The 27,912-nt window shown below is 46.9% G+C and overlaps 2 protein-coding genes across 6 annotated transcripts in view; both read right to left on the bottom strand.

Moving 5' to 3' along the window:
- Positions 1-1,929: 1,929 nt before the first annotated feature.
- LOC110536431 (histone-lysine N-methyltransferase SETDB1-B) lies at positions 1,930-20,657 on the bottom strand. 3 transcript variants are annotated; one of them, XM_036940078.1, is made up of 26 exons: positions 20,511-20,657; positions 19,295-19,498; positions 18,931-19,100; positions 18,743-18,786; positions 16,602-16,707; positions 16,277-16,450; positions 15,995-16,199; positions 15,441-15,514; positions 15,107-15,297; positions 14,733-14,862; positions 14,382-14,535; positions 14,086-14,229; positions 13,574-13,910; positions 13,213-13,474; positions 12,655-12,745; positions 12,387-12,503; positions 12,127-12,296; positions 6,357-6,614; positions 6,051-6,212; positions 5,299-5,471; positions 5,044-5,063; positions 4,736-4,875; positions 3,545-3,798; positions 2,810-2,898; positions 2,530-2,633; positions 1,930-2,452 (listed from the first exon to the last, which is right to left on the bottom strand). In XM_036940078.1, the coding sequence occupies exons 1-26, from the start codon at positions 20,525-20,527 to the stop codon at positions 2,439-2,441; spliced, it is 3,804 nt and encodes a 1,267-aa protein (XP_036795973.1). In that variant the 5' UTR covers positions 20,528-20,657; the 3' UTR covers positions 1,930-2,438. The 3 variants fall into 3 exon arrangements, with proteins under 3 accessions (XP_036795973.1, XP_036795964.1, XP_036795983.1); XM_036940069.1 differs by having other exon boundaries at positions 1,930-2,633; XM_036940088.1 differs by having other exon boundaries at positions 1,930-2,633; positions 4,751-4,875.
- Positions 20,658-25,246: 4,589 nt separating this feature from the next.
- Positions 25,247-27,912, bottom strand: part of LOC110536418 (carbonic anhydrase 14-like) — a 31,121-nt gene continuing 28,455 nt past the window's right edge. For 2 of the 3 annotated variants that reach the window (XM_036940051.1, XM_036940041.1), the window contains 2 exons: positions 27,682-27,735; positions 25,247-25,606 (listed from right to left, as the gene is read on the bottom strand). In XM_036940051.1, the coding sequence (XP_036795946.1) occupies positions 25,510-25,606; positions 27,682-27,735 (151 nt within the window). In that variant the 3' untranslated portion in view covers positions 25,247-25,509. The remainder of the gene's footprint in view (positions 25,607-27,681; positions 27,736-27,912) is intronic. The other variant, XM_036940059.1, reaches the window with a different exon arrangement.

Raw genomic sequence — 27,912 nt, 5'->3', positions numbered from 1 at the left:
AGAGATTGCATCATCTGTGGATCTGTTTGGGCGGTATGCAAACTAGGGTTTCTGGGATAATGGTGTTGTGAGCCATTACCAGCCTTTCAAAGCACTTCATAGCTACGGACGTGAGTGCTACGGGTCTGTAGTCATTTAGGCAGGTTGCCTTTGTGTTCTTGGGCACAGGGACTATGGTGGTCTGCTTGAAACATGTTGGTATTACAGACTCAATCAGGGACATGTTGAAAATGTCAGTGAAGACTCCTGCCAGTTGGTCAGCACATGCCTGGAGCACACATCCTGGTAATCCATCTGGCCCCGCAGCCTTGTGTGTGTTGACCTGTTTAAAGGTCTTACTCACGTCGGCTACGGAGAGCGTGATCACACAGTCGTCCGGAACAGCTGATGCTCTCATGCATGCCTCAGTGTTGCTTGCCTCGAAACGAGCATAGAAGTGATTTAGCTTATCTGGTAGACTCGTGTCACTGGGCAGCTCGCGGCTGTGCTTCCCTTTGTAGTCTGTAATAGTTTGCAAGCCCTGCCTCATCCGACGGACGTTGGAGCCGGTGTAGTATGATTCAATCTTAGCCCTGCATTGACGCTTTGCCTGTTTGATGGTTCGTCGCAGGGCATAGCGGGATTTCTTGTAAGCTTCCGGGTTAGAGTCCCGCACCTTGAAAGCGGCAGCTCTACCCATTAGCTCAGTGCGAATGTTGCCTGTAATCCATAACTTCTGGTTGGGGTATGTACGTACAGTCACTGTGGGGACGATGTCCCCACCCACTTCTTCACCTGCTGGATGGTCTGAAATGAGCCACCTGGACAGCTGATGAAACTGTGGGTTTGCACAAACGAAGAATTTCCGTACTAACTGTCAGAAACCATCTCAGGGAAGCTCATTTGCATGCTCGTTGTCCCTACCAGGGTCTTGACCTGATTGCAGTTCCGCCTCGTAACTGTCTACAGTGTGAAAATACTCTTTTTCGATGTCCACTGGCATGCCGGAGGTGTGCTCTTCACGGATAAATCCCGATTTCAACTGTATGGCATCATGTGGGCGAGCCATTTGCTTATGTCAACGTTGTGAACAGAGAGACCCATGGTGGCGCGATGGTATGGACAGGCATAAGCTATGGACAACAAACACAATTGCTATTTTATCGATTGCAATTTGAATCCACAGCAATACCGTGATGAGATCCTGAGGCCCATTGTCTTGCCATTCATCTGCTGCCATCACCTCATGTTTCAGCATGTTAATGCAGTCTCATATTGGAAGGATTTGTGCACAATTCCTGGCATCTGACAATGGCCCAGTTCTTCCATGGCCTGCATACTCACCAGAGATGTCACCCATTGAGCATGTTTGGGATGCTCTGGATCGACAGCGTGTTTCAATTCAACTAATATCGAGCAACTTCGCACAGCCATTGAAGAGGAGTGGGACAACATTCCAATCAACAGCCTGACCAACTCTATGCAAAGGAGATGTGTCGCGCTGCATGAGGCAAATGGTGGTCCCCCAGATACCGACTGGTTTTCTGATCCATACCCCTCCCTTTTGTTTTTTAGGTATCTGTGACCAAACGATGCATATCTGTAATCCCAGTGATGTGAAATCATTCATTATGGCCTAATGAATTTATTTAAATTGACTGAATCTTATATGAACTTCAACTCAGTAGAATCTTTGAAATTGTTGCGTTTATATTTTTGCTCAGTGTACATGTATGAAGACCCATGTCCACAGGGGCTCATCTACAGACACTGAGTCCAACATCACTAACAGGCTGCTCCAGTGTCTGTCTGGTGGCTTTGAGAGACTGACTCTAGTGTCTATGAAAGTGGTTTCCTGCTTTCTTGAGGGAAACACTACTACAGCTGTAATGAGCACAAATTATATCTAGGCCTGAGGTACACTGAAATCCTTCTGCATAAAACTATGTGGAATGTGTAGAAAACAGGATTTTATTCAGTTGTGAGAAGAGCACAGTTTGTGTCTGAATTCACAGACAGTCAAATACAACTGGGCATACAGACAAAACAGTAAAGAATTACAATACATCAGCAATAGGCATCCAAACAATTCAGAAAAAAAGATAGAGGGGGAAAAACAAAAGATAAACATGGACAGAGACTCGTGGGTGCAGGTGTCCCATCTAGCATAGTATGTCCTTACAGCAGGCTTCTTCTACACTCAGAGGAGACGGAGTTAGAGGTCTCTTCCAGCAGAACTCCCTCTGCACTCCGAGATAAGATGAAGAAATAGAGGGATGAGATGGAGGTATAGAGGGTGGTCTCTTCCAGCAGAACTCCCTCTGCACTCCGAGATAAGATGAAGAAATAGAGGGATGAGATGGAGGTATAGAGGGTGGTCTCTTATAGCAGTCTTCCTCTGCACTCCGAGATAAGATGAAGAAATAGAGGGATGAGATGGAGGTATAGAGGGTGGTCTCTTATAGCAGTCTTCCTCTGCACTCCGAGATAAGATGAAGAAATAGAGGGATGAGATGGAGGTATAGAGGGTGGTCTCTTATAGCAGTCTTCCTCTGCACTCTGTTGAGCCACAGCAGCACAGTAGCTCCTTTCCCTCCACACTGCCAACCTCGTAGTTATAGTCCCATGTCAACTCTGTCCCCGCCCGGATACGCCTGTGCACACACACACACACACGTTAGTGGATGACTCAGTGGTCAACAGGCAACATTCACAAGTGCTCAGCACAAAACCACATTTCAAATAATACATGTTTCTTCATCAGAGTAACAGGCTTCTACCAAGTCTGTATGTAATGTAAATGTAACCATGTCTAATACAGAACACTCACTTGCTGGCGAAGAAGGCTACCCAGGGGAAACGCAGATCGTGTGTGTCTACAAACACATTCTGGACAAACAGGTTAGCACTGCAGCTATGCTGTAAGGGGGAGAGATGAGAGGGAAGAGAGGAGAGAGAGCTTAATTCCCTTTGTCAAAATTCATATAGTCTCCATTGCAAACTGGAATGTTGCGCGCTGATGAAGCATAGGAACTCGGAAATCTCTGACTTCAGTGAGTTCAAGATAAATGGGACCTGGAGAAAAAACTAGCTCCAACTCAGAAAAATGGTTTTGAATGGTCAACCAACACGGAATTCCAACTCGGGTCTCTTTCTAGAGCTCCGACTTTCCAACCTGAAGTTCACGGACGTCATGATTTGACCTTGTATTTTTACAAGTTCCCAGGTGTCTTGAAAGCAGCACAAGATGCTGCAGCAGCAGCTCTTCTGCTGTCTGACAGATGCTCCACTAAAAGACTATCTGTATGCTGTACGCGTGTGATAAATAAGATGCATAACCAATATACTGTACACACGAGCCAATTACATTCCACTAAATGATACAAATGTACCTATAGACCGATAAGCATGACCAGTCAACTGTATTTACATTAATGAATAGGCAAAAACTTTGCACTGGGATTTTTTCTATTGGCCAGCGGAAATTTTATTCATCAGCTTTTTTATGCATTTATTTTAAAATCAGACAAAAGCCAGCTATTACCGGCTAATGTATCACACTCACGTTGAGGTAGCGCCCCAGGTTGCCCTCCAGCTTGGCGTCGATGATGTAGCAGGACTCCTCGCCATCGAAGAACTGCCGTGTGTTTTTAGGTCCACTGTCTCCCCCGTCCCCACCCTTGCCCTGTGCCCCTCCGTGGCCCCCCGGGCCTCCCCCTGGCCCCATCCCAGCCCCTCCAGTCTTCACCATCAGGCCATGGGAGTTCTTCAGAGCAATGCCTCGTGTGGACTTCACAGCCACCTGCCTCTTCACCGCACCTGAGACAGGAGGCAAGGAGAGGGAGGAGAGGAGGATGAAGGGGAGAAGAGAAAGGTCAATTCAGGGAGAAGCACCACATGAACAGGTTTGGCAATACCTGATAAAACACAGATCTATGAACCCACAGCCCCAACTTCCCCCTCTCCTCACCTGTGTTTCCCCCTCCACCCATTCTTCTTCCCCCCTGCCCACTCATTCTCTCCCCCTTCTTCCATTCTTCCTCCCCCCTCCAATTTCCTCCTAAACCGGTGCACGTTTTCCTCCGCCTTCCCCTCTCCCCGTGTGCATTTCCCTTCTGCCTTCCTCTCCTCCCCCTTCCTCTCCTCTCCCTACCTCCCCCTTCCTCTCCTCTCCCTACCTCCACCATCTTCACCCTGTGTGCATTTCCCTTCTGCCTTCCTCTTCTCCCCCTACCTCCCCCATCCTCTCCTCTCCCTTCCTCCCCCATCCCTACCTCCCCCATCCTCTCCTCTCCCTACCTCCCCCATCCTCTCCTCTTCCTACCTCCCCCATCCTCTCCTCTCCCTTCCTCCCCATCCTCTCCTCTCCCTACCTCCCCCATCCTCTCCTCTCCCTACCTCCCCCATCCTCTCCTCTCCCTACCTCCCCCATCTTCACCCTGTGTGCATTTCCCTTCTGCCTTCCTCTTCTCCCCCTACCTCCCCCATCCTCTCCTCTCCCTACCTCCCCCATCTTCTCCCCGTGTGCATTTCCCTTCTGCTTTCCTCTTCTCCCCCTACCTCCCCCATCCTCTCCTCCCCCATCCTCTCCTCTCCCTACCTCCCCCATCCTCTCCTCTCCCTACCTCCCCCATCTTCTCCCCGTGTGCATTTCCCTTCTGCCTTCCTCTTCTCTCCCTACCTCCCCCATCCTCTCCTCTCCCTACCTCCCCCATCCTCTCCTCTCCCTACCTCCCCCATCCTCTCCTCTCCCTACCTCCCCCATCTTCACCCTGTGTGTGTTTCTCTCTCTCCTTGTTGTCATCAGATCCAGAGCTGATGGTCTGGACGTCATCACTGTCCGACAGCGTCATCACATCCTGTCTCTTCCCTCCCTCCGTCTTCACTGATTGTTGACTGCGGAGGGCGCAAAAACACACACTTACAGAGTCGCTCAACGTTATCGAATGTTATTCATATGGCACATTCTACCAGGTATATTTGATATTGTGCACCACAGGCCTAAAAGGGCCAAGCCAGAGTTAAATAGGTTGAAATTACATTTCACAATCATTCATTACGTACCTTTTCTGGTCTCCGGGCTCCTAGAACAGAGAACACAGGAGAAGGTGTATCAGTATCCAACCAGAGCACCGGAACACAAATCACTCATGAATAAACATGAGAAGGAATCAATCATTACATGAGAGGGTGCCCAATCAGAACAGCAGGAGATGAAAGCAAGAGATCGAGGCTGATCGATTTCTCATAATATATGTAATAGGATCTACACAAAATAGCTGAGATGGATATGGGCTACTCACCCCCCCCCTCCCCTACCTTCTTCTCTATCTTCAGTCCCTCCATCTTAACGGTGGCCTGGGAGGTAGAGGGTTGGTTGGTGAGCCAGGACGCTACTTTACTCTTCCCACTCTCCTCTGGCATGGGGGGCGGCTTCCTGTCCTCCTTCCCCCCCACTGACACACTCATCCCATCCTTACTGTCCTGGCTCCCTGGATGGGGGGGGGACAGATCAAATAAATATCATTTTACATCACGCTGCTACATGTAAAATGGTTCAGCTGTTTTTCTCAATATCCAATATATCTGGGTAACAATTAAGTATCTTACTGTGATTGTTTTCAATTAAAATAGTAAAAAATGTAATGAAAGTTTATAGAAAATGGCAATTTCTCAAGCATGAATCTTGCTAGGACTGTCTGAGGGTATTTGTGTATTTATTAAGGATCCCCAGTTGATCCTGGCAAGTGGGGAGGAGGAAACAGATAACTAGCTGTTATTGGCAGAGATGTTTGGAACTCTTCCTTATTAACTCATTAACTGCCTGGTGATGTCATCAGGCAGGACAAAACTCCATCCCACCACAACAGGCTGACATTTCAGGAGGTCTTTTCAAATAGCTCTTACACCAACCTCGGTGTGGAAATATATATATATATATATATATATATATATATATATATATATATATATATATATATATCACATTTTTGACTGCAGTGGGCCTTTAACATAACTTCCTACTGCAGGCCCAGCGTGACAACTGGGGGTTCAGTTAAGTGCGCACACACCTTCCATGACGCCCTTGGCCTGGCGACGGGTGGTGTAGCTCCTCCACACAGAGCTGGAGCTGTAGTAGGGGTCCTTCACAAACGTGTCGTCTGAACTTTTGTCATTGTTCGACTCTTCATCACTATCCCCATCCTTAGAGGAGTCGCCACCAGCACCCCGCGCTGACGGAGAGAAGGAAGTCGTAAAACTACAAAAGGTGTCATTTCAGACTCTATGCGAGTCCTAAATGGCATCATAATCCCTATATAGTGCACTACTTTGGCTCTGGTCAAAAGCAAAAGCCAGACTAAACTGTGACCCCTCACCTTTGCCAGCGGGGTTGGCGGCATTGGTTCTCTGGGGGGGTTTGGGAAGGGTCTTGTTCTGCATAGCCAGGGAGGACGAGGGGGGGTTCTTCAGCCTGGACATGTCCACCCCGCTCCCATCACTGTCTGAACAGTGGGCCTCACTCTCATACCCTTCCTTGAAGTTCTCCACACTCTCTATGTGGTCCAGGTTAGCAAAGTACTCATCACCCATCTCCAGACCCTCCTTGTCCGCAAAGTCATCTGTCAGAATCTTACCTGGGAGAGAGGGAGAGAGAGACGAGAGGGAGGGAGGGAGAGAGAGAAGAGAGGGAGGGAGAGAGAGAAGAGAGGGAGGGAGAGAGAGAAGAGAGGGAGGGAGAGAGAGAAGAGAGGGAGGGAGGGAGAGAGAGAAGAGATTGAGGGAGGGAGGGAGAGAGGGAGAGAGAGAAGAGAGGGAGGGAGGGAGGGAGGGAGAGAGGGAGAGAAGGAGAGAGGGAGAGAGGGACAGAAGGAGAGAAGGAGAGAGGGACAGAAGGAGAGAAAGAGAGATGAGAGGGAGGGAGGGAGAGAAGGAGAGAGAGAAGAGAGGGAGGGAGAGAGAAGAGAGGGAGGGAGAGAGAAGAGAGGGAGGGAGAGAGAAGAGAGGGAGGGAGGGAGAGAGAGGAGAGAAGGAGAGAGGGAGAGAGGGACAGAAGGAGAGAAGGAGAGAGGGACAGAAGGAGAGAAAGAGAGATGAGAGGGAGGGAGGGAGAGAAGGAGAGAGAGAAGAGAGGGAGGGAGAGAGAAGAGAGGGAGGGAGAGAGAAGAGAGGGAGGGAGAGAGAAGAGAGGGAGGGAGGGTGAGAGAGGAGGGAGGGAGGGAGGGAGAGAGGGACAAAGGGAGGGAGAGAGGGAGAGAGAGAAGAGAGTGAGGGAGAGAGGGACGAAGGGAGGGAGAGAGGGAGAGAAGGAGAGAGGGAGGGAAGGAGAGATGAGAGGGAGGGAGGGAGAGAGAGAAGAGAGGGAGGGAGAGAGAAGAGAGGGAGGGAGAGAGAGAAGAGAGGGAGGGAGAGAGAGAAGAGAGGGAGGGAGGGAGGGAGGGAGAGAGAGAGGAGGGAGGGAGGGAGAGAGGAGGGAGGGAGAGAGGGAGAGAGGGAGAGAGAGAAGAGAGGGAGGGAGAGAGGGACGAAGGGAGGGAGGGAGAGAAGGAGAGAAGGAGAGAGGGAGAGAAGGAGAGATGAGAGGGAGGGAGGGAGAGAGAGAAGAGAGGGAGAGAGAAAAGAGGGAGGGAGAGAGAAGAGAGGGAGGGAGAGAGAGAAGAGAGGGAGGGAGGGAGAGAGAGAGAGGAGGGAGGGAGGGAGAGAGGGACAAAGGGAGGGAGAGAGGGAGAGAGGGAGAGAGGGAAGAGAGAGAGGGAGAGAGGGAGAGAGAGAAGAGAGGGAGGGAGAGAGGGACGAAGGGAGGGAGGGAGAGAAGGAGAGAAGGAGAGAGGGAGAGAAGGAGAGATGAGAGGGAGGGAGGGAGAGAGAGAAGAGAGGGAGAGAGAAAAGAGGGAGGGAGAGAGAGAGGGACAAAGGGAGGGAGAGAGGGAGGGAGAGAGGGAGAGAGGGAGAGAGGGGGAGAGGGAGGGAGGGAGGGAGGTAGGGAGGGAGGGAGGGAGGGAGAAGAGACGGAGGGAGAGAGAAGAGAGGGAGGGAGAGAGAGGAGGGAGGGAGGGAGGGAGAGAGAGGAGGGAGGGAGGGAGGGACAAAGGGAGGGAGAGAGGGAGAGAGAGAAGAGAGGGAGGGAGAGAGGGAGGGACGAAGGGAGGGAGAGAAGGAGAGAGGGAGAGAAGGAGAGATGAGGGAGGGAGGGAGAGAGAGAGAAGAGAGGGAGGGAGAGAGAAGAGAGGGAGGGGGAGAGAGAAGAGAGGGAGGGAGAGAGAGAAGAGAGGGAGGGAGGGAGAGAGAGGAGGGAGGAAGGGAGGGAGAGAGGGAGAGAGAGAAGAGAGGGAGGGAGAGAGGGACGAAGGGAGGGAGAGAGGGAGAGAAGGAGAGAGGGAGAGATGAGAGGGAGGGAGGGAGAGAGAAGAGAGGGAGGGAGAGAGAAAAGAGGGAGGGAGAGAGGGACAAAGGGAGGGAGAGAGGGAGAGAGGGACAAAGGGAGGGAGAGAGGGAGAGAGGGAGAGAGGGAGAGAGGGAGAGAGGGAGAGAGGGAGAGAGGGAGAGAGGGAGGGAGGGAGGGAGAGAGGGAGGGAGGGAGGGAGGGAGGGAGGGAGGGAGGGAGGGACAAACCACATGAAAACAACACTAGACACTATGGAACACAAAGGTTTTACCATCTCATCCTGGAATATACCATGTCTGAGGTCATCTGCCTTTGGTCTAAAGAACAGGAACCCAGACTACAAATAAAGTGGAAATACAGACATTGGAATCTTCAATGGTATAGAGGAGACAAACCCGCTGGTTGCCCTCTAGGTTACAGAGAGCTGGTAGTCCCATCCACTGAACTACCAGGTGTGGAACAGGAAAGACACTCAGGGGAATGCTAACTGAGCGCTGAGCCAACGGACTCTATTAAATTAGTCAAGAGGAACAATTTACACCTGGCCAGAAATGAATAAGGAAACTATCCCAACAGAGATAAATGTCCTCATGTGTGCTACCTAAACTCCCCCCAATAGAATCCTCATACTTTAACGATGACAGCTTCTCCATCCTGGAGGGGGAGATCAACCATTCCAGGCCCAGGGACATGTACTAGTCTGTGGTGACCTGAATGCCAGAACTGGACAAGAACCAGACACTCTCAGCACACAGGGGGACAAACACCTACCTGGAAGTGACAGTATTCCCTCCCAAATATGCCCCCCTAGACACAACTATGACAAAACAACCAACAAAAATGGGTCACAGCTCCTGCAGCTCTGTCGCACGCTGGGTATGTATATAGTCAATGGTAGGCTTCGAGGGGACTCCTATGGTAGCTACACCTATAGCTCATCCCTTGGCAGTACTACTGTATACTATTTTATCACTGACCTCAACCCAGAGTCTCTCAGAGCGTTCACAGTCAGCCCACTGACACCCCTATCAGATCACAGCAAAATCACAGTCTACCTGAACAAAGCAAAACTCAATCATGAGGCATCAAAGCCAAAGGAACTGCACAATATTACAAAATGCTATAGAAAAGGGTAGTGTAGAAACCTACCAAACAACAACAAATTAAATCCCTTTTAGACAACTTCCTGGACAAAACATTTAACTGTAACAGTAGAAAGCCGAAACAGTATATTCAACCTTTCAGCTTCCCTATGAAATCTAAAAATCTCAAGCAGACACCCAAAGAAAAGTTCAAAGCAATGACAAATGGTTTGATGAAGAACGCAAAAACCTAAGAAATTGAGAAACCTGTCCAACCACAAATATAGAGACCTAGAAAACCTGAGTCTACGCCTTCACTATGGTGAATCCCTAAAACAATACAGAAAAAGGAACAGCACGTCAGAAATCAGATCAATGTAATTGAAGAATCCATAGAATGTAACCACTTCTGGGACAATTGGAACACAAAAACAAAGCATAATCTATCCCAAATGGAGATCTATGGACAAACCACTTCTCTAATCTTTTTGGCCCTATAACAAAAAGGTACAAACAGCAAAAAACATATACATGATCAATCACAAATCTTAGAATCAGCTATTAAAGACTACCAGAACTCCAATATTTGGAACCAAGGACTCATTACCCCAATCCACAAAAGTGGAGACAACTTGACCCCAATAGCTATTGTGGGATACGCATCATCAACAGCAACCGTGTGAAAATCCTAAGCAATATCATTGACAGCAGACTCGTACAATTCTTCAATGAAAACAATGTACTGAGCAAATGTCAAATAGGCTTTTTACCAAATTACTGTGCGACAGACCACGTATTCACCCTGCACATCCTAACCAAAACTCATGCTTTGTTGATTTCAAAAAAGCTTTTGACTCAATTTGGCATGAGGGTCTGCTATACAAATTGATGGCAAGCAGTGTTGAGGGAAAAAAAAAACATACAACATTATAAAATCCATGTACACAAACAAGTGTACAGTTAATATTGACAAAAAATACACACATTTCTTTCCACAGGGCTGTGGGGTGAGACAGGGATGCAGCTTGAGCCCCACCCTCTTCAACACACACACATTTATATATATATAAATAAACAAATTGGCGAGGGCAGTCTGCAGCATCCGGCCTCACCCTACCAGAATCTGACCTGGGCCCTGACAGTAAATCTCAGTAATACAAAAACGCTGTTCCAAAAAAAGTCCAGATGCCAAGAACACAAAGACAAATTCCACCTAGACACCGTAGCTCTAGAGCACACAAAAAACAATACATACCCCTGCCTAAATATCAGCACCACAGGGAACTTCCACAAAGCTGTGAACGATCTGAGAGACAAGGCAAGAAGGGCATTCTATGCCATCAAAAGGAACATAAAATTCGACATACTAATTAGGATCCGTCTAAAAATACTTGAATCAGTTATAGAACCCATTGCCCTTTATGGTTGTGAGGTCTGGGGTACGCTCACAAACCAAGAATTCAGAAAATAGGACAAACACCAAATTGAGACTCATCCAAATAATGCATGCAGAGCAGAATTAGGCCGATACCCACTAATGATCAAAATCCAGAAAAGAGCCGTTAAATTCTACAACCACCTAAAAGGAAGCGATTCCCAAACCGTCCATAACAAAGCCATCACCTACAGAGAGATGAACCTGGAGAAGAGTCCCCTAAGCAAGCTGGTCCTGGGGCTCTGTTCACAAACACAAACACACCCTACAGAGCCACAGGACAGAAGCACAATTAGACCCAACCAAATCATGAGAAAACAAAAAGATAATTACTTGACACATTGGAAAGAATTAACAAAAAAACACAGAGCAAACTAGAATGCTATTTGGCCCTAAACAGAGAGTACACAGTGGCAGAATACCTGACCACTGTGACTGACCCAAAATTAAGGAAAGCTTTGACTATGTACAAACTCAGTGAGCATAGCCTTGCTATTGAGAGAGGGCGCCGTAGGCAGACATGGCTCTCAAGAGAAGACAGGCTATGTGCTCACTGAGCTGCACTTCCTAACCTCCTGCCAAATGTATGACCATATGAGAGACACATATTTCCTTCAGATTACACAGATCCACAAAGTATTTGAAAGCAAATCAAATGTGGATAAACTCCTGTATTTATTAGGTGAAATACCAGTGAGACACCACAGCAGAAAGATGTGACCTGTTGCCACAAGAAAAGAGCAACCAGTGAAAAACAAACATCATTGTAAATACAAGCCATATTTATATTATAAAGTTCTAACAATGTAGATAGCCATAATATGATTTTTCAAATGGCTCTAATCCTCTGAAACTTAAGTTTACTGCTAATTGTTGATTGTTTATTTCACTTTTGTTTATTATCTATTTCACTTGCTTTGGCAATGTAAACATGTTTCCCATGCCATTAAAGCCCTGAATTGAATTGAGATGTGAGGAGAGGAGAGAGAGAGAGACGATAAGAAGGGAAGTAAAGGAAATAGGGCAAGACCTTCTACGTTAGTATTCATTCTGCATTCACATGTAGGCATTTAAACAATTATATACACTGACAAGGAGCCATGTGCTGTTATGAATGTTAATGACAGGTCTTATTGTGCAGTCCACTTCCTACACGTAATGCAATGTGAATACTGTTATCCATGTGTAACGCCTGCTATAACACCGCTCTGTCCCCTCCTCCACCACACCACCACCCAGCGACGTACCTGCGTAGATACAGACGAAGGACCCCTTGGCCACGTCGTCCAGACAGCGGATGCCCCAGCCTTTGTTCTGGGTCTTAAAGAGCTGCAGCCTCACCTGCAGACCGTGCTGCACCAGACGGTTAGTACACATCTGACTGCAGCACTTACAACGCTTATTACACTCATAAATCCTGAGAGGGGGAAGGACGGAGAGGGGGAGAGATTAGTAAGAGGGATGTCTGTGTTTGTGGCTGTGTGTGTTGTTTGTGTGCGTCTCTCACCCGGTGGGCAAACACTCCTCCAGTCTCTTTTGTGTGTATCCAGCCGTGTGGTTGATCTGTGCTCCAGGGGTACAGGCTGTGGCCTGCAGGGTCAGCTGGTGACATGAACACTTGGACCTGCACAACACACACACAATCTCCATTTCAACAATTTCAATTGACTAAATGAGTTATTCCCTGATTTAACAATTGGACATGTGAAATCTAAGACAGAGCCCAGATGAGGGGGTCATAGGAAGGTCAGAAGGTCAAGAGGCATAGTACTGACTTGTCCCTGCAGCCGTCGGTACAGTCACAGCCCACCAGGAACTCAGGACTGGTGTTGATGAACACTCCGTCTTCAGGGATACGCTCCTTACCTGGGAACACATAGACATCAGTCACTGACGTCTTCAGGAATTCTTCACCCTTCATCTCAATTGACTCCCTATTCCAGGTAGCCTAGTGGTTAGAGCGTTGGGTCAGTAACTGAAAGGTTGCTAGATCGAATTCCTGAGCTGACAAGGTAAACATCTGCCGTTCTACCCCTGAGCAAGGCAGTTAACCCACTGTTCCCTGGGCGCCGAAGAATGTCCAATTATGGCAGCCCCCCTGCACCTCTCTGATTCAGAGGGGTTGGGTTAAATGCAGAAGACACATTTCAGTTGAATGGATTCAGTTGTACAGCTGACTAGGTATCCCCCTTTCCTTACGTGTTGAGTAGCTAGTGCACCACCATTGGCCCGTACTATACAGGAAGACCTAGCGCTCTGATGGGTAATCATTTGATTGAGGCCTCTATAGTAACTCAAGGCCTATATATTGATTGAGAAATCCCTCTGCTCACTGTAGGCCACGTCGGGGGGTGGTGTGATGTCGATCTCGTTGACGCAGGACAGGGGAATGTCCTCGCGGCCGTTGGTGATGTCTCGAATGTAGTAGTAAGGCTTCTGGGGCTGGAAGCGCCGGTCGACCAGGACATAGGGGTCCAAGCAGAACATCTCCAGGAAGATGAAGTCACAGCGCGTCTGAAACAGGTAGCGCTGGATCTCTGCCATGCTGCGCAGACACAGCCCACAAGGAGACTTGTAGATCACATGGAACGACATCTGACGGGGGGGATGAAAGATAGGGGGACAGATTTAGGTATTAACTATTATAATCCAATCCAAAGATAATACTTCTCCAAGCTCTTGTTCTGTCTTTACCTTGCGGTTGACTCTCCTTCGGCCCGTCATGCGTCTGAACTCGTACAGTAGAGGGGTGAGCAGGGGGTTCCTGCCCCGGTGCATATCTGGTCTGGAGGGCCGGATACGGTTGAGACAAGCAGGCTGGCAGGTGTGAGGCAGGTAGAAGATGCGGTCTGTGGGGGCGCGGTACGAGGGCTCGTGGGGAATTCGGTCGTTACTGAAGGTGTATGGGGTCACTGCAGGTGCGGGGGCGGTGGGAGGGGCTTGGGGAGGAGGGGGCAGAGACTGCTGCTGGTGTTGGATAGGCTGTAGGGACGTGAGAGTCTGGATGTTGCCAGTCTGAAGGACATACATTCTGGAGGGGGGTGTGAGAGTGAAGTAGAGTTACGAATAGATTCCTATAAAACTGCATATTTGTGAGTGTGGCTCTTTAGTAAGAGATTATGTTCAATAGCAGAAGGAGAAGGGAACTAATTCATGCAGATTTGAGGATTTTTTTATGATCATACATTTCCTGTCCCCTCTCTCACCTGGATGAGTTTCCAGGAGAACCAGTTGGAGGTTGGGGCTGCATGGCTTTAGGGGCGTGGCTATTACTGGCCAATCCAGTGCGAGAGCCTCCTGGCGTGGGAATGTATGGAGAAGTACTCTTCTTAGCCATCTGATACTTAGGACTGTTGAGGGTGTGGAAGACAGAGAGAGGAACAGGAGGGAAGAAGGGGGGGGATCAGGGAGAAAAGGAGTAAATGTAGCAGCGAGAGGGGAGAGAGGATGTCCATTTTCAAGGAATGTCACAAGATTTACACTGCGTGTGTGTGATACTCACTCTGTTCGTGCAAGCTGATTGGGCTGGGAGGGTGTAGGAGGGATAGAGGAGGGTGGGGAGAGGGGATGGGGGGATTTAGTGGGGGTCCCACTGGGGGTTATGGTGTTCCCCCCACTGTGATACTGGACCACGGGGCCCTTGGTCCTTAATGCTCCTACAGAGAGAGAGCAAATGGTTAACGACATCCCAATGAAGTAGAGACTAGAGTTATCCAATGAAGGACAGGTCAAGGTTCTGTCATGTACAGTATAATATGTGATCCTGCTGGGTTATTAAAGATGGATTGATTGGTTAGGTGATTGGTTTGATTGTTCATATATTAAATGATTGATTGAATAGAGTGAGTGTTACCCATGCTGGGGCGTGTCCTCTGCTGGCCAGCCATCTTCTTCTCCTGGGTGTTGGCACAGTTGGTCTTCAGGTTGAACATGGGCTCCAGCCTGGTTGAACCGCGGTAGATCCACTCACTACGCTTGTCATCCTGAAGGAGAACAAATAACCATACAAACGGATTACCACGGAGATCACTTTTCAGTCATTTAATTGCTTTATCTTATCTATCTTATTTTCATATTTTGTTGAGTGTCTGCAGAAGTAGTATAAAAATGTGATTCAAAACCAGAAACTAAACTATCCCTGTTTATAACATGCTGCGACCGTCATGTTAAATCAGACTATAAATAAAGTTGGCTGGTAATCAAATCCCAGTGATGATGTCATCATACCAGGAAGAGGATCTTGACGAGGCTGCCGTCCACCTCCTCCACTCTGCTCCTCCACCACGTCCCCTCCCACTCTGTCTTGATGACCTGGCCTGCCTTCAGCAGCACCATGGGCCTGTTGGGGTATGATGTTATATATTCCTCTATGAAGTCTTTACACGATGCATCCTCTATGTCCTCCCATGTACGCTTCACTGGGGGAGAAAATGGTGGTGAGAGAAGAGAGAAGATGTGAAGAGGGTAAGCTGAGGTCACATCCCAAAACCAGATTGATAGGAGAAAAGAGAGCATATTGAAAGGAAAGAGAAGACATGAAGACAGAAAGGAGGGTTCTTACTTGGTCTGCAGACAGGATAGAGCTCAGGCAGGGTCACGTAGGAGGCATAACCGTCGTCAAAGAAGATCAGGAACCTGAAACACACAGAGGATATTTGAAACAGCTTCACAACCCTTCACCAGACACACAGAGGATATTTGAAACAGCTTCACAACCCTTCACCAGAAACACAGAGGATATTTGAAACAGCTTCACAACCCTTCAAACACACAGAGGATATTTGAAACAGCTTCACAACCCTTCACCAGACACACAGAGGATATTTGAAACAGCTTCACAACCCTTCACCAAACACACAGAGGATATTTGAAACAGCTTCACAACCCTTCACCAGACACACAGAGGATATTTGAAACAGCTTCACAACCCTTCACCAGAAACACAGAGGATATTTGAAACAGCTTCACAACCCTTCACCAAACACACAGAGGATATTTGAAACAGCTTCACAACCCTTCACCAGAAACACAGAGGATATTTGAAACAGCTTCACAACCCTTCACCAAACACACAGAGGATATTTGAAACATGCTCACACACACACAGCTTCTCACCTCATGCGGTTCTTGTTGTTGGGCATCTCTGCCACGATGCCAGCGTAGAGCCAGACCTGGTTGCCGTCCTTGTACTTGGCGACCACCCTGGCTCCCACGTACAGCCTCTCCAGGGTGGGGTGGTAGTGAAACGCTATGTGGTTCCCAGAGAGTAGACTCTTCCCCTTGTTCTCAAACTTCACCTTGTACTTACTGTAACCATTACCTACAAACACACATTCAATGTCAAACTTCCCCATGTGCATAGGTGTGTGTGGAGAGGTGTGTGTATGCATGTCTCACCGACAGGGTTGATGGCGATGAGCATTCCACTGTGCCAGGTCTTGGTGCGTTTCTTTCCCAGAAGACTCATCTCCAGTCTGATTTCATCATCCTTCAGGGAGGGGTTAGGCTGGGTGGGTGTGTTCCTGGGCGTGGCCTGGGACACAAACACTGCTGGCATCGGCACTGGGCCACCTACACAAAATAAAGAATGCATGTGCACGTTTGTGCAGTATGTACACACAAAGACACTGCCATCATGGACAACACTGGAGAGAGAACGCCACCTAGCGACCCGGAGGTATACCACAATCACAGACATAGAATTGCACATTGGTGCCATTACCTGTCTGTTGTATAGCAGGCCCGGAAGAAGAGTTCTTGTTGACTGTCTGGGCCAGCTTCAACACCTGCTGGGAGGAACGCTGGAGAGCTGCCGACGCCTCCTTAAACTACAGGACACACAAACAATTAACACATACATGTGGATATTGTTCAAACTTCTTTCTGAATTTTAACTACCACCTGTATTTGTTTGTATGTATGTATGTATGTATGTATGTATGTATGTATGTACGTACAGTGGGGCAAAAAAGTATTTAGTCAGCAACGAATTGTACAAGTTCTCCCACTTAAAAAGATGAGAGAGGCCTGTAATTTCTCGCTCTCTCTCTCTTCCCCATACATACATACATACAGTGGGGCAAAAAAGTATTTAGTCAGCCACCAATTGTGAAAGTTCTCACACTTAAAAAGATGAGAGGCCTGTAATTTTCATCATAGGTACACTTCAACTATGACAGACAAAATGAGGAAAAAACACCCAGAAAATCACATTGTATGATTTTTAATGAATTTATTTGCAAATTATGGTGGAAAATAAGTATTTGGTCAATAACAAAAGTTTATCTCAATACTTTGTTTATATACCCTTTGTTGGCAATGACAGAGGTCAAACGTTTTCTGTAAGTCTTCACAAAATTCACACACTGTTGCTGGTATTTTGGCCCATTCCTCCATGCAGATCTAGAGGTAGAGCAGTGATGTTTTGGGGCTGTTGCTGGGCAACCCGGACTTTCAACTCCCTCCAAAGATTTTCTATGGGGTTGAGATCTGGAGACTGGCTAGGTCACTCCAGGACCTTGAAATGCTTCTTACGAAGCCACTCCTTCGTTGCCCGGGCGGTGTGTTTGGGATCATTGTCATGCTGAAAGACCCAGCCACGTTTCATCTTCAATGCCCTTGCTGATGGAAGGAGGTTTTCACTCAAAATCTCACGATACATGGCCCCATTCATTCTTTCCTTTACATGGATCAGTCGTCCTGGTCCCTTTGCAGAAAAACAGCCCCAAAGCATGATGTTTCCACCCCCATGCTTCACAGTAGGTATGGTGTTCTTTGGATGCAACTCAGAATTCTTTGTCCTCCAAACACGACGAGTTGAGTTTTTACCAAAAATGTATATTTTGGTTTCATCTGACCATATGACATTCTTCCAATCTTCTTCTGGATCATCCAAATGCTCTCTAGCAAACTTCAGACAGGCCTGGACATGTACTGGCTTAAGCAGGGGGACACGTCTGGCACTGCAGGATTTGAGTCCCTGGCAGCGTAGTGTGTTACTGATGGTAGGCTTTGTTACTTTGGTCCCAGCTCTCTGCAGGTCATTCACTAGGTCCCCCCGTGTGGTTCTGGGATTTTTGCTCACCGTTCTTGTGATCATTTTGACCCCACGGGGTGAGATCTTGCGTGGAGCCCCAGATCGAGGGAGATTATCAGTGGTTTTGTATGTCTTCCATTTCCTAATAATTGCTCCCACAGTTGATTTCTTCAAACCAAACTGCTTACCTATTGCAGATTCAGTCTTCCCAGCCTGGTGCAGGTCTACAATTTTGTTTCTGGTGTCCTTTGACAGCTCTTTGGTCTTGGCCATAGTGGAGTTTGGAGTGTGACTGTACTGATAAGTTCAAACAGGTGCCATTAATACAGGTAACGAGTGGAGGACAGAGGACCCTCTTAAAGAAGTTACAGGTCTGTGAGAGCCAGAAATCTTGCTTGTTTGTAGGTGACCAAATACTTATTTTCCACCATAATATGCAAATAAATTCATTAAAAATCCTACAATGTGATTTTCTGGATTTTTTTTATCTCATTTTGTCTGTCATAGTTGACGTGTACCTATGATGAAAATTACAGGCCTCTCATCTTTTTAAGTGTGAGAACTTTCACAATTGGTGGCTGACTAAATACTTTTTTGCCCCACCGTATGTATGTATGTATGTATGTATGTATGTATGTATGTATGTATGTATGTATGGGGAAGAGAGAGAGAGAGAGCGAGAGAGAGGGAGAGCGTGAGAGAGAGAGCGAGACATCCTTGAACACCGGCTAGGAGGAACACTGGAAATCTGCAGATAACAGGGTCAATTAATACACATTCAATTAACACGAGTGTGTGTGTGTGTGTGACTAATTATTTGTTCTCACCATTGCATCCTGGACAGGCATCCCAGGTTTCTTGGGTGGAACCACTGAGAGGAAAGAGGTCAGAGAAGAGAGAAAAGAAACCAGGTTAGACATTCACTCCTGTGTCTTATCCTGGAGCTGCACCCCTGGACAGGTTTCCTTTGGTAAACATATTGTTTAGCTCACTGGGAGTAAGTGGCAGTACGTACGTAAGCCCACAGCGATGACATCATCATCGTCATCATCATCGTCAATTTCTATGACATCAGAGGACTGAACCCCTCCCACTCCACCCTCGTCCTCTGAAGAACTCTCCTTGTAGACCAGACCCATTTTACTGTAGGTGGACTTCACCAGCGCCTCACACTCCACTATGGACCTGCAACACACACACACACACAATGGAGAGAATCACACAGACGGTAACACACACACCAGTCCTATTTTACAGTAAGCCGGGCCTCACATTCTTCTGTAGACCTGACACAGAGACACACACCCCAAAGTCTTCCAATCTACTATGGACCTGAGAAAGAAAGAAACAAAACATCATCCCCCCACACACACACTCACTGGTTGGCATTGTTGAAGAGTTTGTCCACCACCTCCTCTTCCTTCTCTTTCTGCTCCACCCATTCTTTGAGCTCAGCCAGCTGGGCCTTCCTCTGGCGGACTGCCTCGCTCCTCTCCACCTCCTCCTCAATCCACTTACTCAGCTCCTCCAGAGACACACCCAGCTCCTCCTCCAGACCAGAGTCCCAGCCCTCCACCTCCATCCTGGGGGGAGACAGGAATGAGAGAGATGGAACGGGGGTCAGGCAGAGAACGATGGAGAGACCGGGGTTGAGACATACAGGGAGGGAGAGTAAGAAAACAACGGGAGGAGCGTAGAAGGGGAGGAGGCAGTGACAGAAAGGACGGAGTGAAGATGAGGCAAAGAAAGCGAGAGAGATTTTATAGAGTTAGCTAAAATTACATTGACTGATCAAGCTAGTGTTAGCTAACTAGCTAGCAAGCCAACTACACGGTATTCTGAACATTGTTGTAATTTCAGGGCCGATTAAACACGTTGGGACTAAAACTCACCTGTACAATGTTTTTAAAATATCACCCTAGGTAGTTTATATTGTAACAAAGGTCACGCATTGGTGTTTTCAATTTCATGTGATCGTCGCATTGTTTTGAAATGAGGGACCACTGTTCAGGGACATCGACCGTGCTCGTGGTAGTTGTAGTCTTATAAATGAACGTATTTAACTCATCTTAGAAGATCAAAATAAACCTTTGAAACTCGTTATTTGGAATGAAAGCTATTGTAATCAAAAACCTTTTACACCATTTGTATATCATACTAACATAGGGGAAAGAGCCACTTAGTGAACAATTTAAACTACAACTACCAAACGTCACATCGGCAAAAGGTAGGCACGCAGCGGTGCGCAGAGAAGACACGTTTAGCAGTCAGAAATATTGTACTGTAGTAGCTTTAAATTACATTCCTGGGGGAATGCACTTTTTAAAGTAAGTGATTTTGTGCGCGTAATCACAGTGGATCTTCATTTATCGGACAAGTTGAGTTTATTCAAACAATCTTGCCAATTCGAAAGTTACCTCGCTAGCAAGCTAACGTTACTGAGCTGGGGAGGCAGGCTATCTAGCTATGCTAACAAGCAGTTCAGTCTTTTGTAGTTGCCTTCTCTAAATCTATATCCGCTCACCGTATAATGCATCTGCAACTAAAAACTGTTTATGAATCGAGACCATTTTTATTGGAAGTTAATGAACTCACCCATCATTATTGTCCATTTATCCAGTCATTCAGCTAGACAGCTACAGACCACTCACAATAACCCGCATACAACTTCTTCTTCCTGTGGCTTTCCGGCAGACTAGACGCTGTGTTGCGAATTGCTGCCCTTAGCAGGTCGGAATGCATATTACACATTTTGATCAAAAAAGGGAAATGGGGTAAAACTTAAATTGCACCATCAAACCCTGCTATACACTATCCACAAAAACCATCAGCCCATCCCATTACTTTGGCACTAAACGATCCTACAGCATTTCAGGCTGTCAGCCTGGTCGGATGGAACCCTTCTCTCAAAACTTCCTGTCGATCTTCTGCACTAAAATCTCACACACAAATATTTGCTGCTGCAACTACCATCTATCTTTTGTGATTTCCACTCCATCAGTGCAGTTGATCACCATGGCTATTACGCAATAAATCCAACCTTTCTAAAAAACTAATCTTCTCCGACTCTCTCTTCAGGTCTACTCACTGGTGGCCTCCCAGTCGACTCACTCACCATTGGGCTATCCTCTACTCTCTTCACTGCCTCAGCATAGGAAACTTTCTGCCCCATGTGAACTCTGGCAATCTCAACCTGTCTCCCTCTCACAGTGCACTTCAGATCCACAGCTGCATGGGAACCCCCACAATTGACAGACATTGCTTTCTCTATGCCAACTGTACACTCCCTCTGACTACCCTCCTGCACATTTTTTACATTGTGGGATCTCCCTTGTGGGATCTCACTGCTGCAATGTGTCCGAATCATTGGAATATCAAATATAACCTAACCAGACCTTATGAGGTAGAAACTCTGTGTCAAAGCTCAACAAAACTGACAGGGTATTGTCAGTCTCGCCATTGCCACCAGGTCTACGTCTCACCAAACGGCAGGCGTCACAAACACTAGGATAATTCCTTTTCATTTCGTCCACCTCTATACTCAACACTACCCCACTGATCACCCCTTTTAGCGGTACCCTGCTCCGGAGAGCAAAGCACACCACCGGTTGAGCCCCGGGCCGTGTGACTCGAAGTGCCTGCTCTGTCGCTGCAGGTAATCCTGGACTGGCTCAACCTCAGAGTGCTCACCACTGCTGTCTGACTCCATTTAGAGATCGTCAAGATTCTCAAGAGTGCATGAAGACCTATAAGTAATATTACTTGGTTTGTAATCAGGAGACATAGGTATGTGCACCTCGAACGAAGGTGTATACCCAGGAGACATATCTCTGATCTTAACAGCGCAATTCTTAAGCTATCGCATCATCATACCTCCCGAAAAGAAATAAACTGGACCTCTTTCCCTCCACCAATGCTCTGCTTACAGTCAGACTGAATACATGTAGGCTCCTTCTTCAATGGTTGTGTTCTTCCCATTACCCCATCCCTTACTTTTAACTCTCATTAATTATTGGCAATTAACATGCATTGTGTTTATTCAAAATGACATGAAATCATCGACCACCCTCTGACCAGCTCCTTATGCTCAAGCCATGAATTGACCCTTTCCTTCTTCAGAAGTTGCAGCTTTCAAAGACTTGGCCTCTCTTGCTTGACCTGTCATGATATTATATTATATTGCTAGTTTGTTTTTTGCTCTTCAAGTGCTTTGAGACTCTATGGAAAGCGCTATAGAAATGTAATCAATTATTATTATTATAACCTAGACTGCATATTGTAAAAACATCACAAATTAAACAGACATTCAAGTATGCTTTTTATTGTCGTGAAACTTTCTCTCATGGCTTCGCCTATTTGTTTTAATGGAAAGCAGATGTGAGTATGACAGTGGCTGATTAGGAACACAAAAACTAAAATGGTGGTCATTCCTACGTTTATCTGACTCTGGTCCATGACATGCTGACAACTGTAGACTTTCCCAAAAGCACATTGCATAAACTGTTCTGTAACAATTTGAAATCATCATGGTCCCATTGGCTCCTGTTTTCCAGGTTATCATGGTGTGTGATGTTCATCTCCAGATCTGTGGACTGATGAATTCTCCAAACTTTTAAGTACCACTCCCTTCATGTGCTTCCTGCTCCTCTTGATTCCCACAAGTCTAACTACAAAACCAAACTTCCCACCTTCAGCACACTAGCCACAGTCGGGCTAGGGTTCTTCCACTATGCTCACATTATTTCCTGCCCAGTGTGGAGTGAGGTCACTCCTCAGGTTGTTCCTCCGTATTCTGGTATGCGGCGACAGAGATGGCACTGTAGGGGTTCAGGACCATCTGGGCACAGCGCACTATGGTGAACAGCAGGAAGGAACACAGTAGGAAGACAAAGAAGAGGGCAAAGCCCAGGTCCACATCCACCTCCATCCTGGCCACCGGCAGGAGAGGAGGGTCCATGACTTATCGTATCCAATTGAGACTGATGCAGACTGACAAAGGTCAACAAAAAAAAAATATATATATATAGGTAGAAAACCTTTTTTAAAGTGTCCTTTGCCACTTGTTGTTGGACAACACTAGAATCCAAACTTTCTCTCTCTCGTCCGTCCTTTTGTATCTATCTACTTGTTCTAACAACATAGAATCGTAGCTTGTTCTAATGAAGGGTCTTAATGCTGTCTATGCTTCTCTAGAAGACGTCTCTTTAGTCTTCTCTCTATCTACGTCGTGTTAGGATCTGTTTTCCTGTTCAGTTTAAGTTAAGTTGTGTGAATCTCCTCTCGCTTCAATGCCTTTCCCTCTGGACCATACTGCTCAGGGTCCAGCCCCCTCTCTCTCTCTCTCGTTCTCTCTCTGCTCTCTCTCTGCTCTCTCTCTCTCTCCTGCTCTGTCTCCCCTCTCTCTCTCTCTCTCTCTCTCTGCTGTCTCTCTCCTCTCTCTCCCCCCTCTCTCTCTCTCTCTCTCTCTCTCTCTCTCTCTCTCTCTCTTATTTGCATAGGGTTGATGTACTCTCCACTTGTGTGAGTGTCTCTCTAGTGGCATCAGAGTACAGGAAGCAATCTGCATCTTTTTGGTCAGGATCAGTTTCCACCACCGTCTCAAGTGAATTGCCACCAAGGCATCATATCCTTTTTCAATTCCTCTACCTTTATTTTGTCCTGATCAGCTTTTCTTACATTTTGATTGTTTTGTTGTCAAACTAAGTCTATATTCTCTCTCTCTCTCCCTTTCTCCTTCTCTCACTCTCCCTTTCTCTCTCCCTTTCTCTCTCCCTTTCTCTCTCTCTCTCTCTCTCTCTCCCTTTCTCTCTCTCTCTCTCTCTCTCCCTTTCTCCTTCTCTCGCGCTCCCTTTCTCTCTCCCTTTCTCTCTCCCTTTCTCTCCCTCTCTCTCTCTCTCTCTCTCTCTCTCTCTCTCTCTCTCTCTCTCTCTCTCTCTCTCTCTCTCCTAGCAGTCATACTCAATGGCCCCTACTTTATCCCCCAATGTCCCTACCACCATACCCAATCCACTCTACTGTAGGCCAGCTATTCTACGGGCTTCAGCATGCAGTCATGTGTTTGTTTACCCACAGATTGACAGTTGTTTGCTTTGTTTCTCCCTTCCACCCAAGTCTACATTTCCAAGTTTACGTTTCCACCACAGGGTAGGCATCATACCACGTGCTGTACCCCCTAGTCCTGCCTCCTGCCCCTCCTGCTGGTTGTTGTTGCCTCCTGGGGAGTCCCAGAGCCCGGCCTGTTGCCTCCTGGACTGAGTCCTGCTTGCTGTTCTAATCTCAGTTACGGCCTGATCGTCACCAAACCCCTCTTTAACTATTCATGGGACACAGGTGCCAAGTGTGCCTGAGTACGTCCATCTGTTTGTCCATCCCCAGGGGGGTTGGGAGTGGCGTCCAGGAGAGGTGAAGAGAGGGAGGAAAGTGAGAGACAGAGAAAATGAAGGAGTAGGGAAATAATTCTCATGTCATATTCATGTTCAGACCGCTAATGATGTCACACAGAAGAGCGTAAGATGTCAGGAACATCCAGGTACAATCCCACCAGAGTGATACTACTGACCAACCTGAGAAGGAAGGAGTAATCCTATCTGCCCGACTCCAACACCTCCAGCATTCCATCCCATTTCACCCCCAGGATGTGAACAAGAGGAGGAGGGGCGAGGGGAGAGGAAACTGATCCTTGTCCATAGATCTCTGTGTTTCTCTGACCACTGATAAAGTAGGAAGGGATGGAAATGGATACAACCCAATCAAGGCAGAGTTGGATTTTGTTTCTTTGCCAATTAAGTAACACAGACCACATGTAAAGAAGTGAATCAATGGATGACAGATGGATTGATATCACTTAATGAAGTTGCAGCAAGTTTAGAGCCTCTGCTGCATAATTGGTTAAAGTATATTATAATGGTGCGTATTTGTTTATGTGTGTGTGTACATAGGGAAGTAGAAACTAGTGCATCTTGGGTCTATCAGCTCTCTTCCTCTACCTGGTGTTCATCATGTTTTAATTTTAACCTTTATTTAACTAGGCAAGTTAACTGCCTTGTTTTGAGGCCAAACATCAGATTTTTACTTTGTCAGGTTGGGGATTCAATCCTTTTGGGTATTGGCTCAACGCTCTAACCGCTAGGCTACCTACCACCCCAGGATGTGTTGTGTACTACACCACTTGTCCTACAGCAGTGTCTAGTGTTCATTATGTGTACTACACAACTTGTCCTATAGCAGTGTCTAGTGTTCATCATGTGTACTACACCCCTTGTCCTATAGCAGTGTCTAGTGTTCATCATGTACTACACCAGTGTGAACATCACACTGACCCAAGCAACATCGTCATTCAACTCCTTTATTTCGATGCTTAATGTATTTACAGCTGAATTCAGACAAGCAACACACACACACACACACACACACACACACAAACACACATACACACACACACACACACACACACACACACACACACACACACACACACACACAGTCCTTCCACTGGCAAGGAATGTGCAGGGCTGATTTCAGAATCACATTGTTTGGACTATACAGTCTTCAATTACAAATTGTGTGACATGTTCATGGAGGTCTCTGATTGGTCTCAGACTGAGGGGGGGACAGGATCTTCTTTTTTTCCTGGTTCAGTGGTCGTGTTGAGGGCCACGTCCGGTTTCAGCTCCTTCCCTGGCTCCATAGTCCTACATGTCAGAGGGCACAGGCAGTCCGACTCATCAATGGAAGTACAAGGCATAAAAGCTCATTGATCCTGCTGTATGTCATACTCCCCCTGTTTGCACTGTATTTTGTAGCAGTTTACTCAACCATCCAGCAGAGTGATACACTAAATAACTGCATGGATTTGTTCTTGTTGGGAAACATCCCAATGGTAGGTCTATGTGTAAATGAACCAAATGACAACAATGGACTGACAGAAAGACAGACTGACAGACAGACAGACTGACAGACAGACTGACTGATTGACTGATTGACTGACTGTACAAGTCAGTAAAAGTCCAAATAAACAACAAGCGAGGAGTAATGCCTGGTGAATGTTTTGGAGGGAATGATGGAGTGAACGGATCAATGACTCAACAGAGGAGTAATGCCTGGTGAATGTTTTGGAGGGAATGATGGAGTGAACGGATCAATGATTCAACAGAGGAGTAATGCCTGGTGAATGTTTTGGAGGGAATGATGGAGTGAACGGATCAATGATTCAACAGAGGAGTAATGCCTGGTGAATGTTTTGGAGGGAATGATGGAGTGAACGGATCAATGATTCAACAGAGGAGTAATGCCTGGTGAATGTTTTGGAGGGAATGATGGAGTGAACGGATCAATGACTCAACAGAGGAGTAATGCCTGGTGAATGTTTTGGAGGGAATGATGGAGTGAACGGATCAATGACTCAACAGAGGAGTAATGCCTGGTGAATGTTTTGGAGGGAATGATGGAGTGAACGGATCAATGACTCAACAGAGGAGTAATGCCTGGTGAATGTTTTGGAGGGAATGATGGAGTGAACGGATCAATGATTCAACAGAGGAGTGTGACGTAGAAACCCACTGGGCACAGACGACAATTCAACGTCGATTCAACGTCGACGTGGAAACAACATTGATTCAACCAGTGTCTCCTGACCCCTCCTGTCTCAGCCTCCAGTATTTATGCTGCAGTAGTTTATGTGCCGGGGGGCTAGGGTCAGTCTGTTATATCTGGAGTACTTCTCCTGTCTTATCCGGGGTCCTGTGTGAATTTAAGTATGCTCTCTCTAATTCTTTCTCTCTCTCGGAGGACCTGAGCCCTAGGACCATGCCTCTGGCATGATGACTCCTTGCTGTCCCCAGTCCACTTGGCCGTGCTGCTGCTCCAGTTTCAACTATTCTGCCTGCGGCTATGGATCCCTGACCTGTTCACCGGACGTGCTACCTGTCCCAGACCTGCTGTTTTCAACTCTCTAGAGACAGCAGGAGTGGTAGAGATACTCTTAATGATCGGCTATGAAAAGCCAACTGACATTTACTCCTGAGGTGCTGACTTGTTTCACACTCGACAACTACTGTGATTATTATTATTTGACCATGCTGGTCATTTATGAACATTTGAACATCTTGGCCATGTTCTGTTATAATCTCCACACGGCACAGCCAGGTTTCTTCCTAGGTTTTGGCCTTCATAGGGAGTTTTTCCTAGCCATCGTGCTTCTACACCTGCATTGCTTGCTGTTTGATGTTTTAGGCTGGATTTCTGTACAGCACTTTGAGACATCAGCTGATGTAAGAAGGGCTATATAAATACATTTGATTTGATTTCAACCCGTGTGTGCCCAGTAGGAAGTTACAGCATTAAAAAGCTATTGAGAGGGAGAAAATGTGCTATATTAGTACAACACTGGATTTAAAGACACAACAATCTACTTTAAACAAATGAGTTGTGAAATTTCCTAGAATAACAGGATTACAGGAATGGATTAGGATTCTTTAGGATAACACGTGATGTTGGAATTTCTAGAGTCCCAGTCCAAAAAACAACTCCTAGCCCCGACCACCTTGGTGTTTGCAGATCTTAAGGAATTAGATTGGTAAGTAAAATGGCTAAAAGTAAAATTTTAACGATACATCGACACACTTTGTTCAGATCTGGAGGCTACACACCAACGTTTAGGGGTGCTAGGAGTTATCTCTAGCCAGGGACAGAAGGCAGATGATGGGGAGTAGAGTCAGGGATTTGGGTTAAAGGGGTGAAGGTCAAAGGTCATAATCTGATTGGTGACCTGGGCACGGGGGCGGGCCGGACACTGGGTAGGACGTCCCAGCTAGAGGTGGAGCTGTTGTGATGAAAACACAGTGTCATGTGACCAGGAAACACAAACGATCACATCACAGACAGACACAATCATGTTAAAAGGGCAACAATCATGCCCCGAACCGACCCTTTATCATTTTCCTCTGCACGTTTTCTAGATGTGAAATAATGAGATAGTTATTGGCAGTATGGTGTGGGC

The sequence above is a fragment of the Oncorhynchus mykiss genome, chromosome 2, assembly GCF_013265735.2.
Source record: "Oncorhynchus mykiss isolate Arlee chromosome 2, USDA_OmykA_1.1, whole genome shotgun sequence".
NCBI classification, from domain to species: domain Eukaryota; kingdom Metazoa; phylum Chordata; class Actinopteri; order Salmoniformes; family Salmonidae; genus Oncorhynchus; species Oncorhynchus mykiss.
This window is presented reverse-complemented; position numbering and strand designations above follow the sequence as displayed.